This window comes from Hyaena hyaena, unplaced genomic scaffold (assembly GCF_003009895.1).
Source record: "Hyaena hyaena isolate Hyena2069 unplaced genomic scaffold, ASM300989v1 scaffold_6, whole genome shotgun sequence".
NCBI lineage: Eukaryota > Metazoa > Chordata > Mammalia > Carnivora > Hyaenidae > Hyaena > Hyaena hyaena.
In genome coordinates this window covers 2,983,027-3,009,083 of record NW_024080638.1, presented here as the reverse complement: position 1 = coordinate 3,009,083, position 26,057 = coordinate 2,983,027, and the positions used below count along the sequence as shown (strand labels likewise).

At 42.9% G+C, this 26,057-nt stretch overlaps 1 protein-coding gene across 1 annotated transcript; it reads right to left on the bottom strand.

The window, feature by feature from the left end:
- Positions 1 to 8,672: 8,672 nt before the first annotated feature.
- LOC120236583 (26S proteasome regulatory subunit 4-like) lies at positions 8,673 to 10,194 on the bottom strand. The gene is given in 1 exon segment (XM_039239458.1): positions 8,673 to 10,194. A coding segment is annotated over 1 exon segment (1,323 nt). The 5' UTR covers positions 10,169 to 10,194; the 3' UTR covers positions 8,673 to 8,845.
- Between the last annotated feature and the right edge of the window lie 15,863 nt (positions 10,195 to 26,057).

Below are 26,057 nucleotides of genomic sequence, written 5' to 3'. Positions count from 1 at the left end.
AAAACACGCGCTTAAAAAAAAAAGGAATAAAAGAAAAAAACACAGTGTGACCACAATAAGTCCTTGCAGTTTTATACCTTAGGGCTTTCAACTCTGCTCCTCTCTCTGCCTCGAATGCTTCACTCTGGGTCTGGCTCAATTAAATTACACTCACACTTCAAATCTCAGCCCACACTTTCCTTCAGCAGAAAGGCCTTCTGGATTTCAGTTTTCTGCCCTCTGGTTTACTCTCCAAGAGACTTGCTTATTTTATTTCATTTAACATGCTTTGTAATTACTCAGTGTCTTTCTTCCCCAACTGATCCATGAAGGTAGGAACCAGGTTTGCTTGGCTGACAGCACTCTCTCAGCACATACCGCGAGACCTATCCCACAGCCGGTACCCTGGATGCCAGGGTCATAAAGAACAGCAGTCGTGCCACTTACTAGCCTGTTGATAATGGGAAAATCATGGATCACCTGGAATCTTAGTATGAAACATGGATTATAATCACTATCTTGCCCACTTTAGAGTCATTTGAGATTCAAGTTGGGTAGGTCTGAATGTGCAATGTGTATCACAGGCATAACATAAATATTAGTAAAATTGCCAATGTTTTCCAGTAATTATCAGCTCAACCCATCTGTCAGTAGAGTCTCCTCTTTTTATAGATCAGGAAAATGGTTCAGGAGTTTAAATCATTTGCCTCCGCCCCCAAACATGCCGGCCTATAAGCAGAGAGTAAGCAGATCCTAGCACAGCCCTGTCTCTTCTCCTCTGTGCCCTTTCCCTCTTCCCTCCTCTCATCTCCTCTTGGCTCCCCATTGTCTCAACCCCCACCCCTGTCTTGAAACATAATTACTTTCTAACACCAATAATCCTCATTTGACCTCATTCTCAAAACTTTTATGCACCAAGGGACCATTTCCCACAAACTCCTGTGATGGCAAATTATTTAGTAGTGCCCAGGGTGCTGCTGAGAGCCAAGCAACTCCCCAAAATGACGATAGCAACTAGGGACCCAGGGGCCCCTTCATAGCTGCAAATCATTCAGTTATCCTCTTCTCAAACTGGAAGAGCAAGGAGTGACAAAGCAGCAGAGGACTCGATTCACATATGGGATTTGTTTTAAGATCCTGACGTGTTTTTGATGGGAGAGCAAGGAAATACAAAAACAACATTCATTCAATAGACACTTAGTGAGCATTCACTGCAGTAAGAGCTAGCATTTTTTTACAAAGTTTATTTATTTTGAGAGAGAGGCTCCTCCTATTGACCACCACTTCTTGGAAGAGCTCTGCTCCTTCTGAGCACAGTCCCTTCCCTGGAAGCTCTGCACACAGGCCAAGTCCCTCTGTCCCTCCCCTCTGCTGCCCCCTTCACGTTCCTGTTGCTGCACTGGTCAGTCATTCCATGTCCCTTCCTCTCTCTGGAGGGTGTTTGTGTGACTATGGACCTTCCAGTTGGTTGGAACGTACAGATTCTGATTGTGCATCACCCAGACCATTCCCTTGTCTTCTTCCTGCTCTGTCTCATTAGGCCATTTCTCTGAATTTCACATTGTCCCCTGGATATCAATCCAGGGGTGGGTGCTCTTCATCCTCAACACATCCCTTCCCAGAGCCCTGACTGCTCAGGGATCCATCCCAACCAGAGCTGCCAAGTAAAATTCAGGAGATCTAATTAAACATAATTTCATATACATCATGAATATTTTTTTTGGGGGGGAAGCATGTCCCAAATATTGCTTGTGTATTACATATACAAAAATGTATTTGTTGTTTATTTGAAATCCAAATTTCTCTTCTAGCTCTTCTGTGTATTAGCTCTTCTGTGTACTCATGGTGACCTTGGTGGAGACTTTGTCCCCCTCAGTGACTCAGTTTCCCCACGAGCACAAGGGGGGTTAAATCAGGTGGTCTCTGAGGATGTTACTGGCTCTCATCCTCTGGCATATAAGAGAAGCTTTATATTTTCTATATGCCTACCACCTTGTTCAGATGGTAGTAGGGATGGTTAATTACAAACCATGCTCCCACTAGATAGAACTGTCTGTTTTCAAAGATTGTTTTTTATTCACAGTACTGGAAAACAAAATGAAACAAAACAAGACTTTGACATCCCCAGTTGAAGACTTGGCAACCTCATTTGCAAATGACTTAGCCTGTGTGGGCCTCAGTTTCTGCATCTTCCTACAGTTGGAAGATTGATGTAAGCTCCTAGAACTCTTTCGAGCACATAACAAGCACTTAATAAGCAGTAATTGTTATCAGTGAGTCTGGATTTCCAGGGTCTGGCAAGCAAGGGTTATGACTCAGGATTGGCACTCTAATTATTAGATGAGAAAAAAAAAGATGTAAACACACACACACACACACACACACACACACACACACACACACACACACATAATTGGAAAGCTAAACTTCAAAGACTAGCTGGCCATTAGCACCAAGGAAAGCCTGGAACCTTCCTCCTTGTAGAGAGAACTAGTAGACTTGCATCTATTCAGCTTCATGAGAAGGCAGTTGCCTTACAACCTAGCTCTTAGACTCTTAGAGCAAGCTCACAGACTGCTTGCAAGGATGGGTATAGCCTGGAGTCCTTTTTCAGGCTTGGCAAATCAGCTCAGACTAATGGATCTTCCAGCAAACTTCTTGCAACTGTCAGAGCCTGGCTCTAGTGCACAAACTCCAGGCTCAGGATGTCTGGCCAGCTCCCAGGCAGTTGGAAGCATCCAGTGCATTCTTGGCCACAGCACATAATATGTAGATGAGGAAGTGGGAAGCATAATTTATTCTTTGGGCAAACTGGGGGCTGATGAATGGGTATGTTGACCCAACTTTCTCATTGGAGTGCCAACTGCAGAAGATAGATTGAGTCCTGAACTGGGTGAGCTGAGAGTGAGTCCAGGAAGTCCAGAAAGCATAGAGGAAGTTGAGAAAGATGGGGAAAACTGGCATCTAAGACAGCAGGTGCCCAGGTATGCAGGGGTATCTGTGCTGCCTGAAGGGATACAGAGAGGCAGCCTGGAGGGTTGTAGCAGGGACTCTCATCTTTTGGTGGAATTAGTCTACTCAGAATAGAGTTTGGGCCCCTAAGAAGCACCATGTCACTATTAATGACAATCTTAATAGCTCACATTTATTGAGCACTTACAGTATGCCAGGCATTGTACTAGGGACTTGACGTGGATTGTGGAATCTAACAATCATGATTCCTCTCCATGGTATTTACTAATAGCAGGGCTCATACTTTAGCTGGTATGTCTGGGTGTCAAAATATTGAAGTAGTTCAAATCCAGTTTGTAAATAGCTGCTGACCTGATCTCACTGAGTGGCTCTCCACGCTTCTGGATGCCTCTGTCCCTCCCATGAGGCAGGAAAGCAGCAGCCACTCTAAGGGGTCTGTACCACAGTACACTACTTAGTATATATTTTTAACGTTGTGTGGTAGACTGAGTAATGGCCCCTAAAGAAATCTAAGTCCCAGCCCTAGGAATCTATGAATGACACCTTATACGGTGAAAGAGAATTTGCAGATGTGATTTAATCAAGGATTTTGAGACAGGGAGATCATCCTGGTGGGCTCTGAGTACAGTCAGAAGTGTCCTTATAAGTGGGAGACAAAGGGGGATTGGCACAGGAGCCTGGAGGTGATATAATGATGTAAGCTGAGGGAGATTTGAGGATGCTATGTCACTGGTTTTTAAGATAGCCAGAATAGCCACCGTCCATGGAATGAAATTCTCGAGGCTGAAAAGGAACAGGGAATGGGTTCCTCCCTAGAACTCTGGAGGAGTACCTTGGTTTTGGCACAGTGAGACTGACTTCAGACTTCTGGCTTCTAGAACTATACACAAATAAACTTATGTTCTTAAAGCCACCGAGTTTGTGACAGCTTGTTAAAGCAGCCATTGGACACTGGTCCAGTTGTCCTAGTAACAGACCCAGTGGAGGAGATGAAAACTTGATGCGGTAAGTGACGTGCTCCAAGTTGATGATTTGCTTTTGAATTTCGGCTGGCTCACTTCAGAACCCATGTTCATAACCACGAAGCTGCCTTCCAATAATGCTGCAAGGAAATTGTCATTAAACCCATTTCAACATGAGACAGATCACTGAAACATAGAGATTTACATGACTTTCTCTGAGGTCAGAGCTTTGCCTAAAGGACAGAACTGGGATTCAAAACCCAGGGGCCTCCCATTTTGATGATTTCTGTATTTCAAAGCCCTCCTGCCCTGTAGCCTGGGCTAAATAATGCTGTAATGTGGAGATTTGTGGGTACCTAGGATTCAACCCAGGTCACCAATTGGCCTCTCAAGGGATAATGAGCCTCCCCCCTCAGTCCTGGGGGCAGGACTGCAGGTGTTTGTCTCGGCCAAGTGGAGTGGCTGCGGGTGGGGAAGCGGCCTGGATGTGCCAGTTGGGCTGCAACAGGGAGCTGTGACTACCAGGGTGGGGAAAGGAAGTGGGCCTGAGTCAGCCAAGCCGCATGCTGCTCTTGAAGAGCCTGCTTTCTGGATTCGGCAATATCCAGAGAGAGCAGCAGGAGGACGCCTGTTGATTGGCAGCCTGAGGCACACACCACAGAGGGACCCATGGGGCGTCTGTTAGCCAGGGCTTTCCTGGCCAGCTGTGGTGAGTTCGTGCCAGTGCCTCCATTCAACCCTGGATTCTGTGAAAGGCTTCCTTGAGCCAGGTTACCATGCAGAATTTGGGGTCAGGCCAAAGAATAAATGCAGAAACTCTACAGTCTATGAGAGGCTTTGTAAGCATGACGAGTATCTTGGGCTCAGAGTAATGTTTTATTCTCCCTGCACAACCGTTTTCTCTTGGTCATTTTCTCCAAATTAGGTGGCACATTTCCTCCACATCTATGAGGCAATATAAGATGAGTACCAGAAGATGAAGACTGGTTTCTGGGGGGAAGAGAGGGGGAGGGGGATGGTGGAGAAAGGAAGGGCCCCATCTGGTGGGGGCATCAGAGAACATTCCCTACAGATATTAGACTGAGCCTTGGGAAATGAACAGCACCTGTGGTGGGCTGAGTTGTGTCTTCCAAAAAGAGACACCTACCCCAGGTACCTGTGAATGTGACCATATTTGGAAATAGGGTCTTTGAAGTTGTAATCAAGTTAAGATGAGGTCCTTAGGGTGAACTCTTAATCCAATATGAGTGGCATCCTTGTAAGAAGAGAAGGATGCCATATGAGAGCACAGGGACATGCAGACATAAAGGGAAGTATGCCATGTGACAACAGAGGCCGAAATTCAGTGATACAGCTATAAGCCAAAGAACACCAAGGATTTCCGGCCACCACCGGAAGCCAAAAAGAAGCAAGGGATGGTTTACCTCTTAGAAAAAGTACACCCCTGCTAACACCTTGATTTCAAACTCCTGGATTCTAGAACTGTGCGAGGATAAATTTCAAATCACCCAGTTTGCTGTATTTTGTTCTGGCAGCCCTGGGAAACTAACGGAGGACCAGAGGGTTTGTGCCTTGAGAGATACCTCATTCTTTTTCATGTCTCCTGCAGACCTGGTTCACAGAGGCTCGTGCTCAGGCTGAGAGCGTAGCTGTGGGAAGACCCATATGAGTAAAGGCCTAGTGGCTGAAAGGTTTGGATCACATCTGAGGAAAAATGCATTTGGCCACAGAACAGCCAGCCATGGTGAATGAGGCTGGATAGGCAGACTGGGGCCAGATTGTGACAAGCCTCGTTCCCAAGCCAAATACAATATGTTCAGCCTTGGACTTCCTCTTTCTCAGAGGGGGAAAGCATGTGAGTCTCACATAAATTACCACAAAACAAAATATCAGAGACAAACTCCCTCTTATCCACACCTTCCATAGATGCGCTGTTAAGTTTTGTTTTGAAAATCCCTACTTCTCTGTTTTGAGAAGTTGACAACCTCCCTAATTTCCACCTCCAGTTGGAACAAATTGAAAGACAGATGCAAGAGTCAGCATGGTGAATACCAAGAGATGAGTTTCAATATGGTAAAACCGTGTTGTAGTGTGTGGTTCATGTTAGAGCCAAATATGCCTGACTTTGGAGTAGTTAAGCCATAAGAAGGCTAGAGTTTTAGAGGAGACCTGCTGAGCTGTAATCACTGGGTGGGAGGAGAGAGTACTCAGGCTCAAGAGTTTTGATGAAGATACGCATAGGGAGCCTTCAGCAAGAGCCGTCTGCACCAAGGGACTGACTGCACCTCTGAAGAAAGAGTCAGGGCAAGGTGGGAGGCCAAAGTACTTGAGAAAATTCAGAGGTGTGGAGAATGAGCTCCCCCCTCCCTTAGAACCCAAATATTAAGACTGCATGTGTCTGTGTCACCACTTCCTAGGCTGGAGTGGAATGTGGGAAGGAGAAAGGAACAGCCTACAGATCCACATCAAGACAGTGAAGGCCTATGGAACTTTGAGGGAAAACTGGGCAGGAGTAATAACTTGGTGACCTTCTTGCAAGCTCCTTCTCCTTTTGGGCATCAGTTTGTCAGTTGGACCGAGACAAAGTACATACATGTTTGTGTGTATATATATTTATAGATGCTCTACAGCACATATGCATAGAGATGCATGTATGCTATATTTATATATGGTCCATCTCAGCCCAGAGCTAAAGTCATGATCCTGGAGAGAGAGGCCGGACTGAAATGTCTCGGGAGGAAAATGTATAGATAGTTCCTTCAGTGAACATTGATAGAATAAATGACCACTGAGATTACTTTGCCCAGAGGAAAAGAGAGAAACCTGGTTCATCACTGCAGGCTTCCAGGCATCTCACAGAGCAGTCCCCTTTTCATCCTGGCACTTGGCATCACTTTGGCATGGACTGGGAGCAGTGCTTGAGGTGATAAATAGAAAATGATTAGACTCCCACAGGCATGTCAGCATGGAAATGATGGTGTCCTTAGAGCTGGGAGGCAGAGAGGTCTCCCCCAAACCCCACACCCCACTTTGTCTCAGTGGGAGAGGCTGGAGGAAGCAAAGCATCAGGCTTCTGGGTAGAAAGTGGCCTTCCCCAAAGTTCTGGGCTCTTCATGCCTCTGTCTGCCCCTAACTGATCTCTGGGGGTTCTCAGAGCTCCATCCTCAGTCCACAGCCCTTCTCTCGATGTATATTCTCCCCGACTGCTTTAACCACCTCCTTTAACATGCCGAGGACTCCTAGATCTGTGTCTCTAGGCTGCCTCAGGCTCAGTTATCCTATTGCCTAGAGGATGTCTCCACCTAGATGTTTCAGAAGAGCCTCAAACCCAACATGTGCAAACTCAGTATCTTTCTTCCCTGTCCACAAATCTATTTTCCTTTCAGTGAATGATGAAACCTCTACCTGGTGACCCAAGAGAGACACAGAGTCGTCTGAACACTCTTTTTCTCTCCCCCGCCAAACACGGAGTCTTGACAATTCTGCTCCCTCACTGTCTCCTGATCTGCCCCCTCCTTTCCATCGTCACTCTGCTGGTTCCTGGCAGGTTCCTAATTAGTCTCCTTGCCTCTGATCTCACTTTCTCCCCCCCCACCATCCTCCAGACCAGGGGTTAGCAAATTTTTTTTCTGTAAAAGGATGGGTGGTGGATATTTTTGTGAGTTCATTGGTCTCCACTGCAACTACTGAACACTGCAGTTGCAGTGCAAAAGCAACCATAGACAATACACAAATGAATGAACATGGCTGTGTTCCAACAATTATTTACAAAAGCAGGTGGAGGGTCAGATTCGTCTCATAGCCAGTGTTGGCTGACCTCTGCTCTATACTGGGATCAATGAGATCTCTCTAAAAAGTAAGTAGAATCATGTTTGCTGTCTTGCTTAAAACCTTCAGTGCCTCCCCATCACCTGCAAGCTCTTCCCAAAGCACAATGGATGTGGCCTCTTGCTGACTATTCCACTGGAGAACTCATTATTCCCTCTGCATTGTTTGTAGCTCTATCTTGTTTGCAGTCCCCAAAACATATGGGTTCTATTTGTCAATTCCATACCTTTGCCTGCCTGTCCCCTCAGCCGAGAAAGCTGTTTATCTTCCTACTACCTGGCTTCTGGGGTTGCTGCTTATCTTTGTACAGTCAACCCATATACCATCTTTCCTTGACTGCCCTCCTTCTTTCCATCATTTGGGTATTCTTTTAGCATTTATTTATAAGCCAATTGGTGAGCAGTATTTATGCTCCAGGAAGGGTCTATTCCAAGCGTGGTGAAATGGAGAGTGGGACCTGGGGACTGCTTGGCATGGGTCTCATCAGGATAGGTTGGGGTTTGAGGCATTTTCTCCAAATCAGATGACCTATAGCATTAAGAAAAGCCATTTATCATGCAATTTAAAATTTGTGTCCCATTGTAGGAATACATTGTTCAAGATACACTATTATTAAATTAAAAAAATACTTGACTTATTCTGTGACTAAGAGAACAACATTGCTTTCTGTTTAGAGAAGAGAGGGAAACAAACCCCAAGAGACTCAACTGAGTTTGTTAGAAAACAAACTGAGGGTTGCCAGAAGGAGGTGGGTGGGAGATGGGTTAGATGGGTTAGATGGGTTAGATGGGTGATGGGTACTAAGGAGGGCACTTATGATGAGCACTGGGTGTTGTATGTAGGTGATGAATCACTGACTTCTACTCCCAAAGCCAATATTGCACTGTATGTTAACTAACTAACATTTTTTTTTTTTTTTTTGAGGAGGAGGAAGTCGCTTTATTGAGGGGAGAACACTGCACGTGGCTGACACATGAAGGCAGCCTGGGGGCTCCCTACACATCAGGCTCAGAAAGGGGCATGGGGTGGGGTTTGCTAAGAAAGATCAACTGGACGAGGTTCCTCTGGCAGCTTCCTGACCATCTCCTTGAAGGCAAATGTGGCTACAGGTAGAGCCCCTCAGGGGTGCCTTCTTGTTTTTTATAAAGAACATTTTCTTTAGATTTTTTAAAGTCTTCATTTGTTACTTTCATCCTGCGTTCTCTCAAGGCCATCAGACCGGCTTCTGTACAGATTGCCTTGATGTCGGCCCCGGAGAGGTCATCTTTAGCCATGATCAAGTCATCCAGGGTCACGTCATCGGCCAGCGTCATCCTGCTTGTGTGGATCTGAAAGATGCGCTTCTTAGTCTTTTCATCAGGCAGGGGGAACTCAATTTTCCTGTCAATGCGGCCTGGTCTGATAAGTGCTGGATCCAAAGTTTCTATTCGGTTTGTGGCCATGATAACTTTCACGTCACCCCTTGAATCAAATCCGTCCAGCTGGTTCAACAGTTCCAACATTGTTCGCTGAATTTCTCTTTTGCCACCGGAATTTGAGTCATATCTTTTTGTTCCAATGGCATCAATTTCATCAATAAACACGATGGACGGTGCATGTTCCTCCGCAACTCGAAACAATTCCCGAACGAGTTTGGGCCCGTCACCTAGGTACTTCTGTATAAGTTCAGAGCCAACCACTCTTAGGAAAGTGGCTGAGGTTTGGTTTGCTACTGCTTTGGCTAATAAGGTTTTACCTGTGCCAGGTGGTCCGTAGAGAATGACCCCCTTTGGGGGCTTTATACCCATCTCTTCTTAATATCCGGGATGAGTGAGAGGAAGCTCCACAGATTCCTTAATTTCCTGGATCTGGTTGTCCAAACCCCCAATATCAGCATAGGTTTCCTGGGGGGCCTTTTCTACCTTCATCACTGTGACCAAGGGATCCGTGTCATCCATGAGCACCCCTATGACGGCATATACCTTGTGCTTGAGCAGGACTGAACAGCCTGGTTCCAGCAGGTCCTTGTCTACAAAGGAAAGAATGCTGACGTAGTGTTCTGAGCCCACAGATGTGGACACGATGGCATGATTGTCATCAATGATCTCTTCCAGCGTTCCTACCGACATTGGGGTCCCCCTCAGATCATCCACCTTTGATCTTTCCTCCTCTTGCTTTTCTTCTAAAGGCTTCATTTGTTCCTGATTTCTAATGAATTCTTCCTCCATGAGAAGGTAGTCTTTAATTCTCTCTAACTTCGGTAATTTTAAACGGCACTGAGTGTGAGGTGTCACCAGTGGCAGCTTGCTGGCAGCATCTGGTCCCTTTGTTTTCTTCTTCTTTTTCCCCACTCTTGTTGGTACAGGAGGTTCGTATTTCTTTTTCTTGTCCTTGTCATCCTTCTTGCCACCTCCAGGGCCATGACCACCACTCTGACTTTGACCCATCTTGCTTCAGCCGCTCGAACAGCCGCTACCGGAAATACATCCACTAACTAACATTTAAATTAAGAAAACAACTTTCATTTATTACATGCAAACGTTTTAAAAGCAGCATAATTTTTGTAATGTCTTTCAGGCAGTGCTTCATTTTTAATTGTATTAGAAGTTTAAGATAAATGTAGATGGGCCCCTCTGGACTTCTAAGAGGCTATGAGAGCAGCTAGGAGAGGGGTGTCTTGAGTTACTTCTCCCAAATCTCTAGTAGTCTCTCTACCAAAGCCATGCCAGGCATATCTATGATCACTGTTTAATGAGCAGTATAGGGCTTGCTGGAAAATGGAGCTCTGGCCCTCCTCTCATCCCATGTAGGTTGCTGTCCCTAAACAGCTTCTGGGTAGAAGTTCCACTGCGCAGATGCCGGACATACAGTGGTGACTGAGTGAGACATGGTGTCCCCAATCCCAGAGCCTCCATCACCATGTAGATCAGAAGTAAATGAACAAGATGGCGGAAGCTACTCACGAAGGTAATTATACAGGTGATATGACCGAGAGGGACAGACAGAGGTAGGAGAGGAAGCTCTGGTAGAGCCACCAGGCATTTCCACTTTAGGTGGAGTGGCCACAAGAATATGTCCCGAGTTGTACAACCTCTGGCTATGTTCTCACTGCACTTGGCTAGTGTAGTAATTAACCCTGTCACACTCCATTTATTCATGTGCTTACTCATCTGGCTCTCCCTGTGGCCTGTGAGCTCTTCATCAGCAGAAACCTCACTCAGCGCTTCCCGTCTCTCTTGCGCCTGGAACCCAGTAGCTGCTTCATTAGAATTTGCTGAATGAGTACATCTAGCTGCACCCTCCAAATGCTGCCTGCATTTCTGCCCCCAACCACAGGAAGTGATTTAGGGAGACCAAGGCGGCGTCGGGGTAAATTTTGAAGTTAAGCTCGGTGGCAAGCCCACTTCAAAGGCAGATGACTGAAGAGAGATGGTAATACATGTGCCTTAAATTTACCGTAGAAATTAAGAGCCAATATCTTCCAGACAAGCGCCGCTGGGGTTTCACCAGTCACCTAGATGTCTGAAAACCAGCCCAAGACATTGAATGCACACAAAATGTGGCCGAGTTCAGCTGCTTGTGGTGATGCCTCTAGATAAAAATAGCCACTTCAGGGCCTGATCCTGTAGCAGAGGCAAAGCCCTCTCAGTTCTGAGGGGGGAGAGTATTGCTATTTAAATCTTGCTTCTCAAACAGTTTTTAAAACATATTCTTTATTTCCCAGTCATGACAAGAATGCTTGCTTACTGCAGAGCATTTGGAAAATACGGAGAATTGCAAAGCACCCCATCAGATGCTTTGGCACATTTCCTGCCAGCCTCTGCTCAACACCTCTCCTATGCTGACGGCAGTTAGCAGTGGTAGAATAAGAGGGAAAATACCATTTATTTCTCTCTTTTTATTATACAGAACACAAAATTGATCATTTTAACTATCTTGAAGTATACCATTTAGTGGCATTAAGTACACTCCTACTGTTGTTCAACCATCAACAGTATCAATTTCCAGAAGTTTTCATCATCCCAAACTGAAACTCTTACCCATTTGACACTAACTACCCATTTTCCCTTCCCTTCAGCCCCTGATAACCTCTTTTCTAGCTTCTGATTCTATAAATTTGCCTACTTTGGGTGCCTCATGGAAATGGAATCCTAGAGTATTTGTCCTTTTGTGCCTGGCTTCTACTTCGTATAATGTTTTCAGTGTTTATCCCTGTGTATTGTGTGTCAGAATGTTCTTCCTTTTTAAAGGTGTTAGATTGATGAAACAAGGAAGCCATTCGACTGAGGTAGCTCTAAAGCCTTAGCAGTCTTTGTCAGCCAACCAAAATCTAAGCCCTATAAATGCCTCAAGATTAAGAAATCAAAACCCACGGAAAGCCAATCACAGACAGCCAACTAGACTTTCTCAAATAAGGCAGATCCTTAAGCAACAGCCATTCACATGATTTCCTTGCTTTTCTTCCTCACTTTCCTTAGACATCTTTGCCCTTGCTCCTATTGGTGGAGCTCTCCTAACCATTTTCTGTTTGGCACTGCCTGATTCATATAGATTTTTGCTTAAACTCCCAAAGTTTTTAATATGCCCCAGTATATTTTAACAGGGGTAAATAATATTCCACTGTATGTATATACCACATTTTAGTTATGCACTCATCCATCAGTGGGCATGAGGGGGTTTTCCACCTTTTGGGTATTGTGAATAATGCTGCTTTGAATATGGGTGGGGCAAGGACCTATTTGAGATCCTGGTTTCAGTTCCTGGGGCCCATACCTAGGAGTGGAATTGCTGGATCATGTGAAGATTCTATGTTTAATTGTTTTAAAACACTCAAACCGTTTTCCTCTCCTGCAGCACCATTTTACATTCCTATCAACAATGTGCAAGGGTTCTAATTTCTCCTCACCCTGGTCAACACAGTATTTTCTCTTTTTTAAATTTGATTTGTTTATTTTGAGGGAGGAGGGGCAGAGAGAATCCCAAGCAGGCTCCACACTGAGTGGAGCTTGATCTCGTGACCATGAGCCACCCAGACACCCCTCTTTTCCAATGTTTTTGATTGTAGCATCCTAATGGCTGTGAATTGATATCTCATCATGGTTTTGATTTGCATCTCTAATGTTTGTCTCTTTAGAGGAGGAGAGTGAGTCACAGCAAAACTGAGTAATTTCTCCAGATCACACTACTGCTAAGTAATAGGCACAGAATTCAAATACAGTTTCCACTGACTGTAGCATCCATACTTTTAATTGCCTCACTTGTTTGCCACCCTTCAGGTTAGAAGTGCTTAAAGTGGCCGGTGGGAGTGATCAGAAATGGTTCTCAGCAAGAAGCTGTCCTTTAAGTGATAGATTCCTTAGTTATCCAAACCTACATCAAAGTATTCATTTAAAAGCCACTAAAGGATGGTCCTCACTTTTGAAGATCTCTCAAACTTTGGGACAGTGCTTTTCAAACTTCAGACAAAGAATCCATTTTATTTCTTTAATTCCCAATCCATTACATACTGATATTTTTGTAAGACACATTAAAAATGAGTTCCTAGAGATGCCTGGGTGGCTCAGTCGGTTAAGTGTCCAACTTCAGTTCAGGGCGTGATCTCACAGTTCGTGGGTTCGAGCCCCGCGTCAGAGCTCTGTGCTGACGGCTAGCTCAGAGCCTGGAACCTGCTTCATATTCTGTATCTCCCTCTCTCTTTGACCCTTCCCTGCTCATGCTGTCTCTCTTTCTCAGAAATAAATAAAACATTTAAAATTTATTTTAATTAAAAAAAATAAAAATGAGTTACTAGGAAAATAAAATGGAAAAAAAAAGATATACACAATACATCCCTAGATACCTTGTTATCTGATTTGCTGCAAAAAAAAAAAAAAATTACCCCACTCCATAGCTATAAATATTTTCTCACTTTAGGTTTCTGTATTTATCTCATCATGGATCGGTGAGTGTGCATAGACAACATGGTCCACAAGTTATATATTGAGGAAGATGCACAGTCTTAAAGAAAGGAGACAAGTTGAATTTTGAAGAACAAATGTGAGTTGGACATTGTTAGTATGGAATTCCCAGGCATCCATTGTTTTCGCCTCTTTTCTTGAGGAACTAGATCCCAGAGTACATGGCAAATTCCGGCGGCATTAAAATTTGGCTCCAAAGAATCAGTATGTAAGATTAAAATATACTCGAGTCAAGCAGATCTGGGGTTAAATTCTCGCAGCTGTCTGTCCCAGCTAGGTGACCTTGAGCAAGTCAGTTTGTCCCTCTGAATCTTATTATCATCATCCTAAAAAATGAGGCAAGAAAGCCCTATCTTACAAGGATGCTGTTAAGATGAAATGTCACTAAGTATGTAAATCACTTAGCACAGTGCCTAGTCTGTCATAGCTATTCAACCAATAGATGGTAGTCCCTTCCCTTCTTTTTTGGCAGAGCTATGACAGCTTTCAAAAGCTGCCAGCATAGTACCAGACCACAGCAGTCTAAAAATGCATCCTCTCTTAATTGCCATTTGGTTTGGAAGGAGACTGACTCATCTTTAGCCTCAGCAGCAGCAGGTTGTGGTCAGGAAAGAGGCAATGCTGGGTCACTGGACATGCCTTGGAATTCTGCCTCTTCCCAGCATGCTCTGGGAGGCTGCCACATTGGGGCCATTCAGATTCAGGAAAGCAAAGATGCTTTTAGCATGCCATTTTATTTGAAAAAGCTGGACTTTAGAAGAGCCAAACAAGGGGATTCTAACAAAGCAAATTCAGTGTTTCCCATTACCCTGGCTTTACTTCAAAAGGACCACATATCCTACCGAAGACTCTAGCAGCGTCTTTGAAAATCTGTGAAACCCTGATATCCCAGGACGTTGGCAAATAAGTCATGTTCCCAATCCCCACCCCCTCCCCCTTTCCTGTTGGCAGGAACTGTCCGTTTTTGAACATAAAGCATGGTAGATTTTTGGTTTGGGGATCTGGGTTTAAAATTCTAAATCCATGATGCCAGCTGTGTGATTGTGGAAGAATCATGTATAAAGTGGGTTTATAATTATCATTATAATGCTACACTTTTCTGCTTTTGAAAGGAATGGGTAGGATTGTGAAACTGAGGCTGTCACACAATTCCCTTCCTTTTTCTATTTCCTCTCCCTAAGTGGTAAAGGGCAAATGGGTATTAGTATTTAATTTTACTTTTTAAAATGTCTATTTTCGAGAGAGAAGGTGGGGGAAGGGAGGGGCAGAGAGAGAGGGGACAGAGGATATGAAGCAGGCTCTACGCTGACAACACAGAGCCGAATGTGGGGCTTGAACCCATGAACTGTGAGATCATGACCTGAGCCAAAGTTGGACCCTCAACTGAGCCACCCAGGTGCCCCAGGGCAAATAGGTTATTAGGTATAACCAAATGATTTGCAGTCCACAGCTCAGGAAACAGACCATCAGGGATGTTCAACTTCCAACCTAGAATCCGGGTTACCTCTGGGTCAGTGGACTATAAACTTTGACTGTTTAGAAGTCATACATTAGGGGCACCTGGGTGGTTCAGTCAGTTAAGCATCCAACTCTTGATTTTGGCTTAGGTCATTATCTCACAGTTCATGAGTTTGAGCCCCTCATCAAGCTCCGCATTGGCAGTGCGAAACTGCTTTGGATTCTCTCTCTCCCTCTCTCTGTCTCTCTGTCCCACCCCTTCTTGTTCACTCTCTAAAAAAATAAATAAATATACTTAAAAAAGAGGCATACACCAAAACCTAATTTCACTGCCTGCACACCTTGTATTTTGTAATGTGAGCACAACTGCTGAGTTCCACGTAACTGAACAAGGAAATAATTTGTTCATCATTTTTAAAAGGAACTCTGAACTTATACCAATAACAAGGAGATTGTGTTTATCTGGAATCCTTCTCTAAAAAGTTTTATAGTTCAGCATAGGCCTGAAAAGAGGGACAAGAAGTGATGAGGACCACACGGCCTTAAGAATGCAGCTGACTTCATGCTTATTACATGTAGGGTGTGTTTTCCCTAGTTCTTGAGTGGAAAGCTGGACTGACCTTTCATTGTGCCTTCAGGAGAGGCCACTTATCCGCCTGGATCCTAGAGGGTGGGCACATAAGCAAAATGCATTCAGTAGTACCAGCATTATACCATTGCCCTGTGGAGCTCAGCAAAGTGCTTTTACCCTAGCATCACCCTCATCAGCAATTCATATCTATGATTTCTCTATGTGCTATGCTATTCTCTTCCTGTCCTGATGCCCAAAGACCTTCTGGCTTCTTGGTGAAAACCCTGATAACCTGACCAAGCTGCCTTAGGCTGCATTGTGTAACACCCCTCCTACTTTGACCTTGGCTTTAGGATCCTTTCCACTCCAAAGTCATCCTTATAAGCCTCTCTCTGCCTCAAATTACCCATGTTCAGAATAATCTGTTCGTATTGAGTATATATTGAATTGGTGGGACTGGAGGTAGAATAGCTGTCTTGGAATTCAATCAGTGGATATATTTGGAAGCCTGCATGTGGCTGTGAGAAGATATTTATGGAAATGAACAGTCCCTTCTGTTTTCACATTAACCATAGGACTAACCATAGACATGTCTTGAATTGTTTATTTATGTTGTTACTGATCTTCAGCTTTTTAAGGAAATGAGCCCCTGAAAATACTCTTTCTTAAAATAATAAGGAGAGAGCTTAATTTCTATTTTCTGTGCTAAAGAAGGAATATAGGCATGGGTCCTTCTGGATCTCCAGAAGATCTTCTAACCCCCAAGTCCTTGATATTTATATTTTGAATTTATTATGATAATGGCACAACTGGTAGAACATGCACCTCTGGAAAAATGCAAAATAGTCTATGTGGGATGAAGGGCTTTCATAAGCATTGTTAAGGATCTGTAGGCAAATTTACTCGGATAATTCATGCAATATTTTTTTATCACCTTGGAACTTGGGGAAACTGAACAAACAAACAACATTGAAATCCTTCTGTAGAAAAGTAGGCTTTCACTACGGATCCAGCTGTCCTGCCAGGGTGGCCACAGTGCAAAGTGCCCCTGGACCCTCTGTTGGGCTCTTGCTCCAGCTCCAGCCAACCTCCCAAGGTGGACCCTATGCATCATGCCCTGGGACCCCGATGGTCTATACCCTCTCCAACTCCAGCTGGGCAGCCAAAGCTGCCAGGCCCATGCAGTCTGCCAGGTCCATGCAATCCTTCATGATTGGCAGAAGTAGCTGTTCCACCTAATTCATAGAAACAAACACAAATAAGCCAACAAAATGAAGACAGAGGAATATGTTTCAAACAAAAGAACAAGATAAAACTTTAGTGGGGGGAAACCCAAATGAAATGGAGATCAACAATTTGACTGATAAAGAGTCCAAAGTAATGGTCATAAGGAAGCTCACAGAACTCAAGAGAAGAATGGAGGGACACAATGAGAATTTCAACCAAGAGTTATAAACTCTGAGAAAACACAGAACTGAAGTATATAAAGACTGAAATGAAAAATACACTAGATGGTATCAGCAGCAGATGGAGGATGCAGAAGAACAGATCAGTAATCTGGAAGACAGAATAGTAAAAGTCACCCAATCAGAAGAGCAAAAAGGAAAAAAAAAAATTTAATAAAGTTAGTGGAACAGATCTCTGGGATGACACCACACACACCAACATTCACATTATAAGGGTCCTAGAAGAAGAAGAGAGAGCAAAGGGGGGCAGAAAACTTAATTGAATAAATAATGGCTGAAACTTCCCTTATCTGGGGAAGGAAGGAGATATTCAGGTCCAGAAAGCCTGGAAAGTTACAAACAAGAGGAACTCAAAGGGATCCACACCAAGATGTATCATTAAAATGGTAAAACTTAAAGGGAAAATCTTAAAAGCAGCTAGAGAGAGACAAATAATCACAAATAAAGGAAACCTCATAAGACTATCAACTGATTTTTCAGCAAAAACTTTGCAGGCTGGAAGGGAGTGACAGGACATATTTAAACCACCAAAAGAGAAAACTTACAATCAAGAGTGCTCTACACAGCAAGGTTACTATTAAATATTAAAGGAAGGATAAAGAGTTTCCCAGACAAGGAAGACTAGAAGAGTTCATCACCAACGTTTCTTGATCCTACAAGAAATGTTAAAGAGTCTTCTATAAGTGAAAAAGGCCATACCTGGAAATAAGAAAATATATGAAAGAGAAAAATCTCACTGGCAAAGGCAAACATACAGTAAAGGCAGTGGATCAGCCACTTTAAAGATAGTGTGAAAGTTACGGGACACCTGGCTGGCTTAGTCAGTAGAGCATGTGACTCTTGATCTCAGGGTTGGGAGTTTGAGCCCTGTGGTGGATATAGAGATTACTTTATCTTTAAAAAAACAAAAAAGAATGTATGAAGGTTAAGAGACAAAAATAGATCAACTATAGCTACAATAAGTCATTAAGAGATACACAAAATAAAACTATGTAAAAAATGATGTCAAAAGCATAAAACATGGCAAGGGAGAATAAAAATGTAGTTCTTTTAGAATGTGTTTGAACTTAAATGACTATCAGCTTAAAATAGATTGCTATATATGTAGGTTGATATATATGAACCTCATGATAACCACAAACCAGAAACCTACAATAGATACACAAAAAATAGAGAGAGGAACCCAAACATAACACTAAAGAAAACCATCAAACCACAAAGGAAGAGACCAAGAGAAGAAGAAAGGAACAGGGAAGAACTACAAAAACAGCCAGAAAACAATGAACAAAATGGCAGTAATTACATACTTATCAATAATTACTTTAAATATAAATAGACTATATGCTCCAATCAAAAGATACAGAGTGGCTGAATGGATGGTGACATAAGACCCACCTGTAGGCTGCCTATAAGAGACTCACTTCAGATTTAGACACATACACTGGATGTGAAGGGTGGAAAAAGATATTTCATGCAAACAGAAGTGAAAAGAAAACCAGTGTAATGATACTCATATTATAGACAAAATAAACTCTAAAACAAAGAATGTAACAAGAGACAAAGAAGGGCATTACATAATGATAAATGGATCAATCCAAAAAGAGGATATAACATTTGGAAATATTTATACACCCAACATAGAAGCACCTAAATATATAATGCAAATATTAACAGACATAATGGGACAAAATTGACAGTAATACTATAATAGTAGAGGACTTTAATATCCCACTTACATCAGTGGATAGATCACCCAGACATAAAATCAATAAGAAAACATTGACCTTCAATGACACAGTAGACCAGATGGACTTAATAGATACATACAGAACATTTCATCCAAAAACTGCAGAATTCTTTTCAAGTGTGCATGGAACATTCTCCAGGATGGATCACATGTTAGACCACAAAGCAATTCTCAATAAATTGAAGAAGACTGAAAAGTGGGCTTGATGCTTACAGGGCTAAACAGTTCAGGGGGAAGAGAACAGATTTGGACTTAACCTTTTTACATGCAGGAAGACAAAAGGGATAGAGTCTTTTTTTAAAGAACTGTGCCTATCATCATTTTTGGAAGAATATTGATGTTTTGTTATAAAAATATTTTGACGAGGCCACTAATTATTCAAATATGAAGCATTGGGTGCAGAATAGATGGGAGATGTTAAGACCAAGAGAAGATCAGTTTCTCTGCGTGTAAAGTAATCTCTCTTTAGGAAGAGAGATTGAGAGTTAACCATATTTTGTAGCCTCTGGAGGTAGAGAATCTAGAAATGTAGAGTCTGGGGATCTAAAAGACAGAGTGAAGAGAAAACTCAGAGGAAGAACTCAGGTGTCATAGGAGTGGACCTAGCAACATGGTGGCAGGTGGGTGATGGGAGACGCAGCGGTGGAACAGAAGCATAGCTGGGAATCAGACGTGGCTCCACACCAGTGCTGGGCAATTCCCCACCACTTGTCCATCTTTACCCCAACCTGGATTATGCTGAGAGAGAAAGAAAAAATCAGAGAGGAGGAGAGAACCTTAGGGTAACCAAGTTTTTATCTTGAATTGGTGAAATTTAGATAAAGAAACTATTAAATTTGCCATGATTTTAATTAAATTTCATTCAAATAAAGTTATAGCTTTGTCTCTCTTTGAGAGAAATTGCCATGAAATTTATACCCCTATTCATGGCATCTGCTGAGTTTTCATCTAAACCTTGCGATTTCTGTGGTCGTTTTGTTCTTGGCAGTTGATAACATGCTAGAATGGCTCTCTGCCCCCATATCTCCTGGTTCTTCCCCATCACCCTCCCTTTCACATTTCTGTTTGTTAACTTCCCTCTTCTTCACCTCCATGAGGTCAGAAATTCTAGAGAGCACTTTCACATTTGTATCCCCATTTCTTAGCAGAGTGCTTAGTACATAGTAAAGTGCTAAATAATTTTTTGTTGGATGAGTGCCTAAAAAAAGGAAGACGGAATGGCCAAGAGAATAGGAATAGTCAGAATGGGAGCAAAAGAAGGGCTAGTCAATAGGTCCTGATTGGGCCATTAAAACTGGGTGCCCAGGAAGACAGCAGCATGGCTATAGGATATGAAGACAGGAACCTTCAGGGTAGAATGAAGAGGACACAGAGGAAATCACTACATTTCCATGTCAAGCATTCAGTGTGCTGGCAACAATTGCTGATTCCCTCTCACTTGATTAGCAACCTGGTGAAAGGTTGTAGGGTCAGGATAAAGCAGACTGGTGTTGGTTCACGATGTTCAAAGTCTTTTAAACTCTCACTGGAGAACAGCTGTGATGCCAGCTCTCTGACCCTATGCCCAATGCTCTTCTGAGCAGCTGTGATTGCTTTCTTATTCTTTACAGCTCTCCTTTAGAATGTTCTACCAGCATGTAAAGCCAGAAGCTCAGGGGGAGCCTAAAGCCCTCTGCCACAAATCCTTAAACACCACTTGGATTATGTTATTCGCTGTTCCATCACCTTCAATGGATTCCTCTTGCCTTCAAGATTTATTTTAGAGAGATGGGACTTGTTAAAAGCTTCTCACACAATAGTTAACAAGGAATATTTGATGCCCTTCCAACAGAATAAACCTTCTTGAATAGGAAGGTTGAGATCCCCCCTTCCTTACAGATTCTCTTAGGGAAGAAAAATGAGCCCGAGAATAGAAGCACTGGAGACAAAATCCTTGGTGGATGGGAGACAATGGAATACCATTACGGGGCAGAGACTTGAGTAGGCTGTGGCAGTGAAAGCAACCAGTGAGAGCTGATGTATCTCTTCACAGCATCCTCCCTCTTCTTTCTATCCACTTCCTGTTCAGGCCTTCCAACTAGAGCCTTTTTGTCACTGTCTATTCCATTATGAGTTAATAAATACGAAAATCCTTAGAGCAGTCACTGGCTCAGCGTTAGCACTAAATAACTGCTACTTTTTTTTTTTTTTTTTTAAAGAGAGAGAGGGAGCATGAGCAGGGGAGAGGGGAAGAGAGAATCTTAAACAGGCTCAAGTGTGGAGTCTGACATGAGGCTCAGTCCCACGACCCTGGGGTCACAACCTGAGTGGAAATCAAGAGTCTGATGCTCAACAGCTGAGCCACCCAGACACACCAATGTTTGCTACTTTTTGCACTTGTTATTGTATGTTATTTTTTTATTCTTGTATTCTGTTCTTTGATTCTTATATTCTCATGTTTTTGCTACCTCTAATCAGGGTTTGAGTCAGCATGCAGTATGCCAAGGTGGATGGTAGCCAGGAGCTTTGGTGAGGATATTATCCCTGTCTGGGTCTGGAGGGAGGTGAGTGTAGAGTAGCTGATGGGAGCGTCCAACATGAAAATCAGATGAAAATGGCTCACTTTTGCTGCAGGGCTTGGGTCAGAAAATGTCAGGTAAACGACTATTAAAGATTTGCTGAACAAAATGCATGGTGGTATTTGACTAGGCTTTGAAGTGTGAGTGGAATTATCTGGAAATCAGAGAAAAGGTGTTCAAGGTGACAGTTTCTCTGTTCCAGAACTTAAAAAGCTGCAGAGAAAAAGATGTGGAGAAAAAGCATGTGAACCAAATGGAAAAAAAGAACAAGAGTGTTAGTAGAAGCATGGGAGAATTCTGCCTTCCAGATTTTTGAATAAGCTTTCCTCATGCCATAGGTCTTAAAACAGTCCCCAAGGCAGTCAGATGTGTGTGCAGGGACACCAGGCGGGTGGTCTTCCTGCACAGAGACATCATCCCACCCACTAGCAGGAGAAGACAGCTGAGCCAGCTCCTGGGAACACTAATAGATTGTGCTGAGTCATTCCTGTTTGCTCTGAAGCTACATTCCTAAAACTAATGTTGGTCAGGATGCCTCCCTACCTTATTGCCTGTAAGATAAGTCCAGGCTGCTTGGCTTAGCAAAGTATGACCCTGCTGAATCCTTCAGCTTTTGCCACTGCACACCTCATCCACCCCCAGGCATGCGTAATCCTGTGTCACAGAGATGCTGATGGGCACCCAGACAAACCATCTTGTTTTCCATCTCAATGTCTATGTGCATCTCATTTCCCTTATCTGGATTTCTTTTCTCCTCTTATATGCTTTTCAAACTCCTATTTGTCCTTCAAAACTCAGATCAAATGGTTTTTCCTTTTAGTAGCTTTCTCTGAAACACTGCAGTCCTTTGACTATAATCCTATGATAGCAGTAAAGTAACATGTACTTAAATGTTCTCCTTTAACTGTGTCTTTCAGGAGCATTCTTTGATTTGGAAAATAATTACTGAATACCTACTATGTGCTGGGCACATATATTGCTCATATGTATTGTTCATTGCAATCTCAGTATTTCCAGAAGCTGGAACAAACAAGTACTCCAGAAGAATAGAAAAAAATGAGTGTATGAATAAATGAATAAAATTAATCAGCTTTCCTAGCTCTTCAATCTCCTGCTGTAGACCTGGTTTTATATAACATGAAAATTTGAGTATTCTGAGACCCTAGGGAAGATGCTGACACTCTTCTCTGAGTATCATAGGCAGCTATAGCTGCCTATAATTTGGTATAGGACAAAGAGATCTATGCAAGCTTCTGGAGAAATCTCTCTGATGGTTTTTTTCTGTTCTGATCTCATGTGTCCCTGTGGTCTTGGAGGTTGAAATAAGGCATTGATGTCATGAGCCACCATCATTGTGGCAGGCCCTATAGGACCTGCTGGGCTGTATACAGCCCTACTAGGGGGAATGCTGGCCACCAAAATCTGTTTCTGTCCTGTTGTCAACCTCGAACCAAGACTGGAGCAATTTAGGGTTTTTCTAAAAGTACTCTGTACCAATTTCAAAAACAGCTGTTAGAATGGGGTTTGGGGAATAAATAGGCAGCCATATAATCACATTCTCTCTCTCTCTTTTTGAGAAATATATTAAGCTCCCATTTTGATTTGATAATGAGTCATTTGGCCCATGCGTTTCCAGGCTCTTGACTATAATTAGAACATTCTATAAAGGGTGACTTTAGAGTATAGATAATAGGACTGACTTTTTCTAACCTGCAAATTTGTATGTAGGTATCAAAATGATAGCCAGTCCCCTTGAGATATTCTCCTTCCAGAGCATCATGTACCAGAAAGAGGCTGAAGTACTAGTATTAATTTCTAGCTGTACTATTTACCAAAGAGTGGCATTAGGCAAATCACCAATCTTCTGGAGATAAGGCTTTTTTGCAGGGAGATTTTAGGGGTTTAAAGGAGGCAATGTAGATAGAGATCTTAGCACATAGAAGATAGTTAATATATATGAATTTTCTGTGTTTCTTTGGAAATCATGTGTTTTTGTACCAATGTTGCCTTTGAAGCCTGTCAGTGAAAATGACTGACAGAGTCATACGTGAAGTGATAAAATTGCAGCTACCATTTATTGATGATCTTGATACTTCTATCATTCCATGAGATTTTCTGGAAACCATTGATAATTCATTGTCTACTCTTCTGTCATGATGTCCTTAGAGCCTACGTCTTTAAGAAGCATTTGTCTGGCCAATGGCTTCCTTCCCACTGCTCCATGTAGAGATGGGAGGAGAAAGAGACATCCTAAACATTTCAAGATCATTGAGAGAATCTACTCCACTGCTTGAGATTACTGGTTGTGGCCCACCAACAAGGTAATTTGCCTCACCTCCATTAGATGGGGTGAAAGCTAGGTCAAGGGCCAAGAGGAGATGTGGAAAGGGGTGGACTGTGACAGCAGGCACCATGTAAAGCCAGGCTGTACCTGTCTATAGTGCCTGTCTAGAGACCTGGATTAGAAAGAAAGAGAAACCCCTTCCCAAACTGCAAAGTAAATGCTATGTGCTTCACCCTTCCAGGGAAACTCTGTGAAGACTGCCCTTGGGTAGATGACTTCTGTTTTTGTTTGAAATGAAAAAGAAAAGGTCACAAGTTCCTGGGGAGACTAAAAGCTGAGCAAAGTAATTTCTTCAGTTATTCAGAATTGTTATTTTCCAGGAAGAGGAGTCAGCAATTAGAAAGACAAAAATGACAATTCATATAGTGATTTAAAAACATAACCCTACATTTTCTATTATTGAAGTCTCAACCTATAATGATATTCTTTATATATTTTTGACCTCTATTTTAAGCAGATAGCAAGTTTTAATTAATTTCACATTTCATGAAATTTTGCCACATAGAAGATAGCCTTTTGCTAAAGCCTTAACTGTAAGCATTATGTTAAGTATGCTTGAGAGAAGAGATGGAAAATATGAGCAGAGTGGGTAAGGCATCTCAGAGATGAAGAAAGGCTATGGGTACAATGATTTCCTCAGGCTCATGCCCTTCCCTGTTTTTTTTTTTTAATATATATATATTTTTTTACAAATAGTTTATTGTCAAATTAGTTTCCACATAACACCCAGTGCTCATCCCCACAAGTGCCCTCCTGCATGCCCATCCCCCCTCCCCCCCCACCCATCAGTCCTCAGTTTTTGTCAGCATTCAAGAGTCTCTCATGGTTTGCCTCTCTCCCTTTCCCCCCTTCTTCTCCCCCTTGTTCCTCAGTTAAGTTCCTCCTAATCCTCCTATACGTGCAAACATAATGATATTTGTCCTTCTCTGCCTGACTTAGTTCGCTCAGCATAACACCCTCAAGGTCCATCCATGTTGCTACACATGGCCAGATTTCATTGTTTCTCATTGCCATGTAGTATTCCATGGTATAGATAAACCACATCTTCTTGATCCATTCGTCCATTGATGGACACTTAGGCTCTTTCCATGTTTTAGCTATTGTGGAGAGTGCTGCTATGAACGTTGGGGTCCATGTGCTCCTATGCATCAGCATTTCTGTATCCCTTGGGTAAATTCCTAGCAGTGCTATTGCTGGGTCATAGCCCTGTTTTGTTCTCTAAGAAGTTGATCAAACCTGAGCATTGTCTGCTCCATGTTTGTAGAAGACAGGATTCTGGGCACTAGAGTGGCGAAGAGTTCCACACGTGTGACATGGAATCAGCTGGACTTCAAAGGCCTGCTTCAGGGGTGCTTGTGTGGCTTAGCCAGTTACACATCTGACTTCAGCTCAGGTCATGATCTCACACTTCAAGGGTTCATACCCTGTGTCAGGCTCTGTGCTGACAGCTCAGAGCCTGGAGTCTGCTTCAGATTCTGTGTCTCCCTCTCTCTCTGCCCCTCCCCAACTCATGCTCTGTCTCTCAGAAAAATTAAATAAATAATCATTTAAAAAATTCAAAAGCTGCTTTAGGCTTAGTGAGGATGTTCATGAGGACCACGATGGACTGGGAATTAGAGATTCCCTCCTCTTTTCGGGGCACCAAAGAAGACTCTTAGGTTTTGAGGTGGCCTTGTGGGAAGAAAGGTGTACCCCTCATAACTGATAATGACTCTTCTTGCTGTCCTGATAGAATGACTACTTAAAATCATACTCAGTTTGATACAGGAAGAAGACAGAAGTGTGGTATTTCTTGTACACCTAGAGATGCAAATTCATAACCACACACTTACACACATAAAATAAGCTGGGATTTTAGTGTTAGGTACTTGCAGCAGGGTCCTCAATAGTAGTGTTGCTAATTGGTAGTTTTATACTTAAAAAATTAAAGTTTGGTTTTTATCTTATTTTAGCTGAAATGCCCTTTCTTCAGAAAAATTCTTTAAGAAAAAATTGTTTTAATGTTTATTCATTTTTGAGAGAGAGACCGGGAGTGAGCACAAGTTGGGGAGGGACAGAGAAAGAGGGAGACACAGAATCTGAAGCAGGCTCAGGCTCTGAGCTGTCAGTATAGGGGCTGATGTGGGGCTTGAACTCATGAACTCTGAGATCATGACCTGAGCTGAAGTTGGACGCTCAACCAACTGAGCCACCCAGGCACCCCGGAAGAATTCTCATGTAACATATCAGTATATA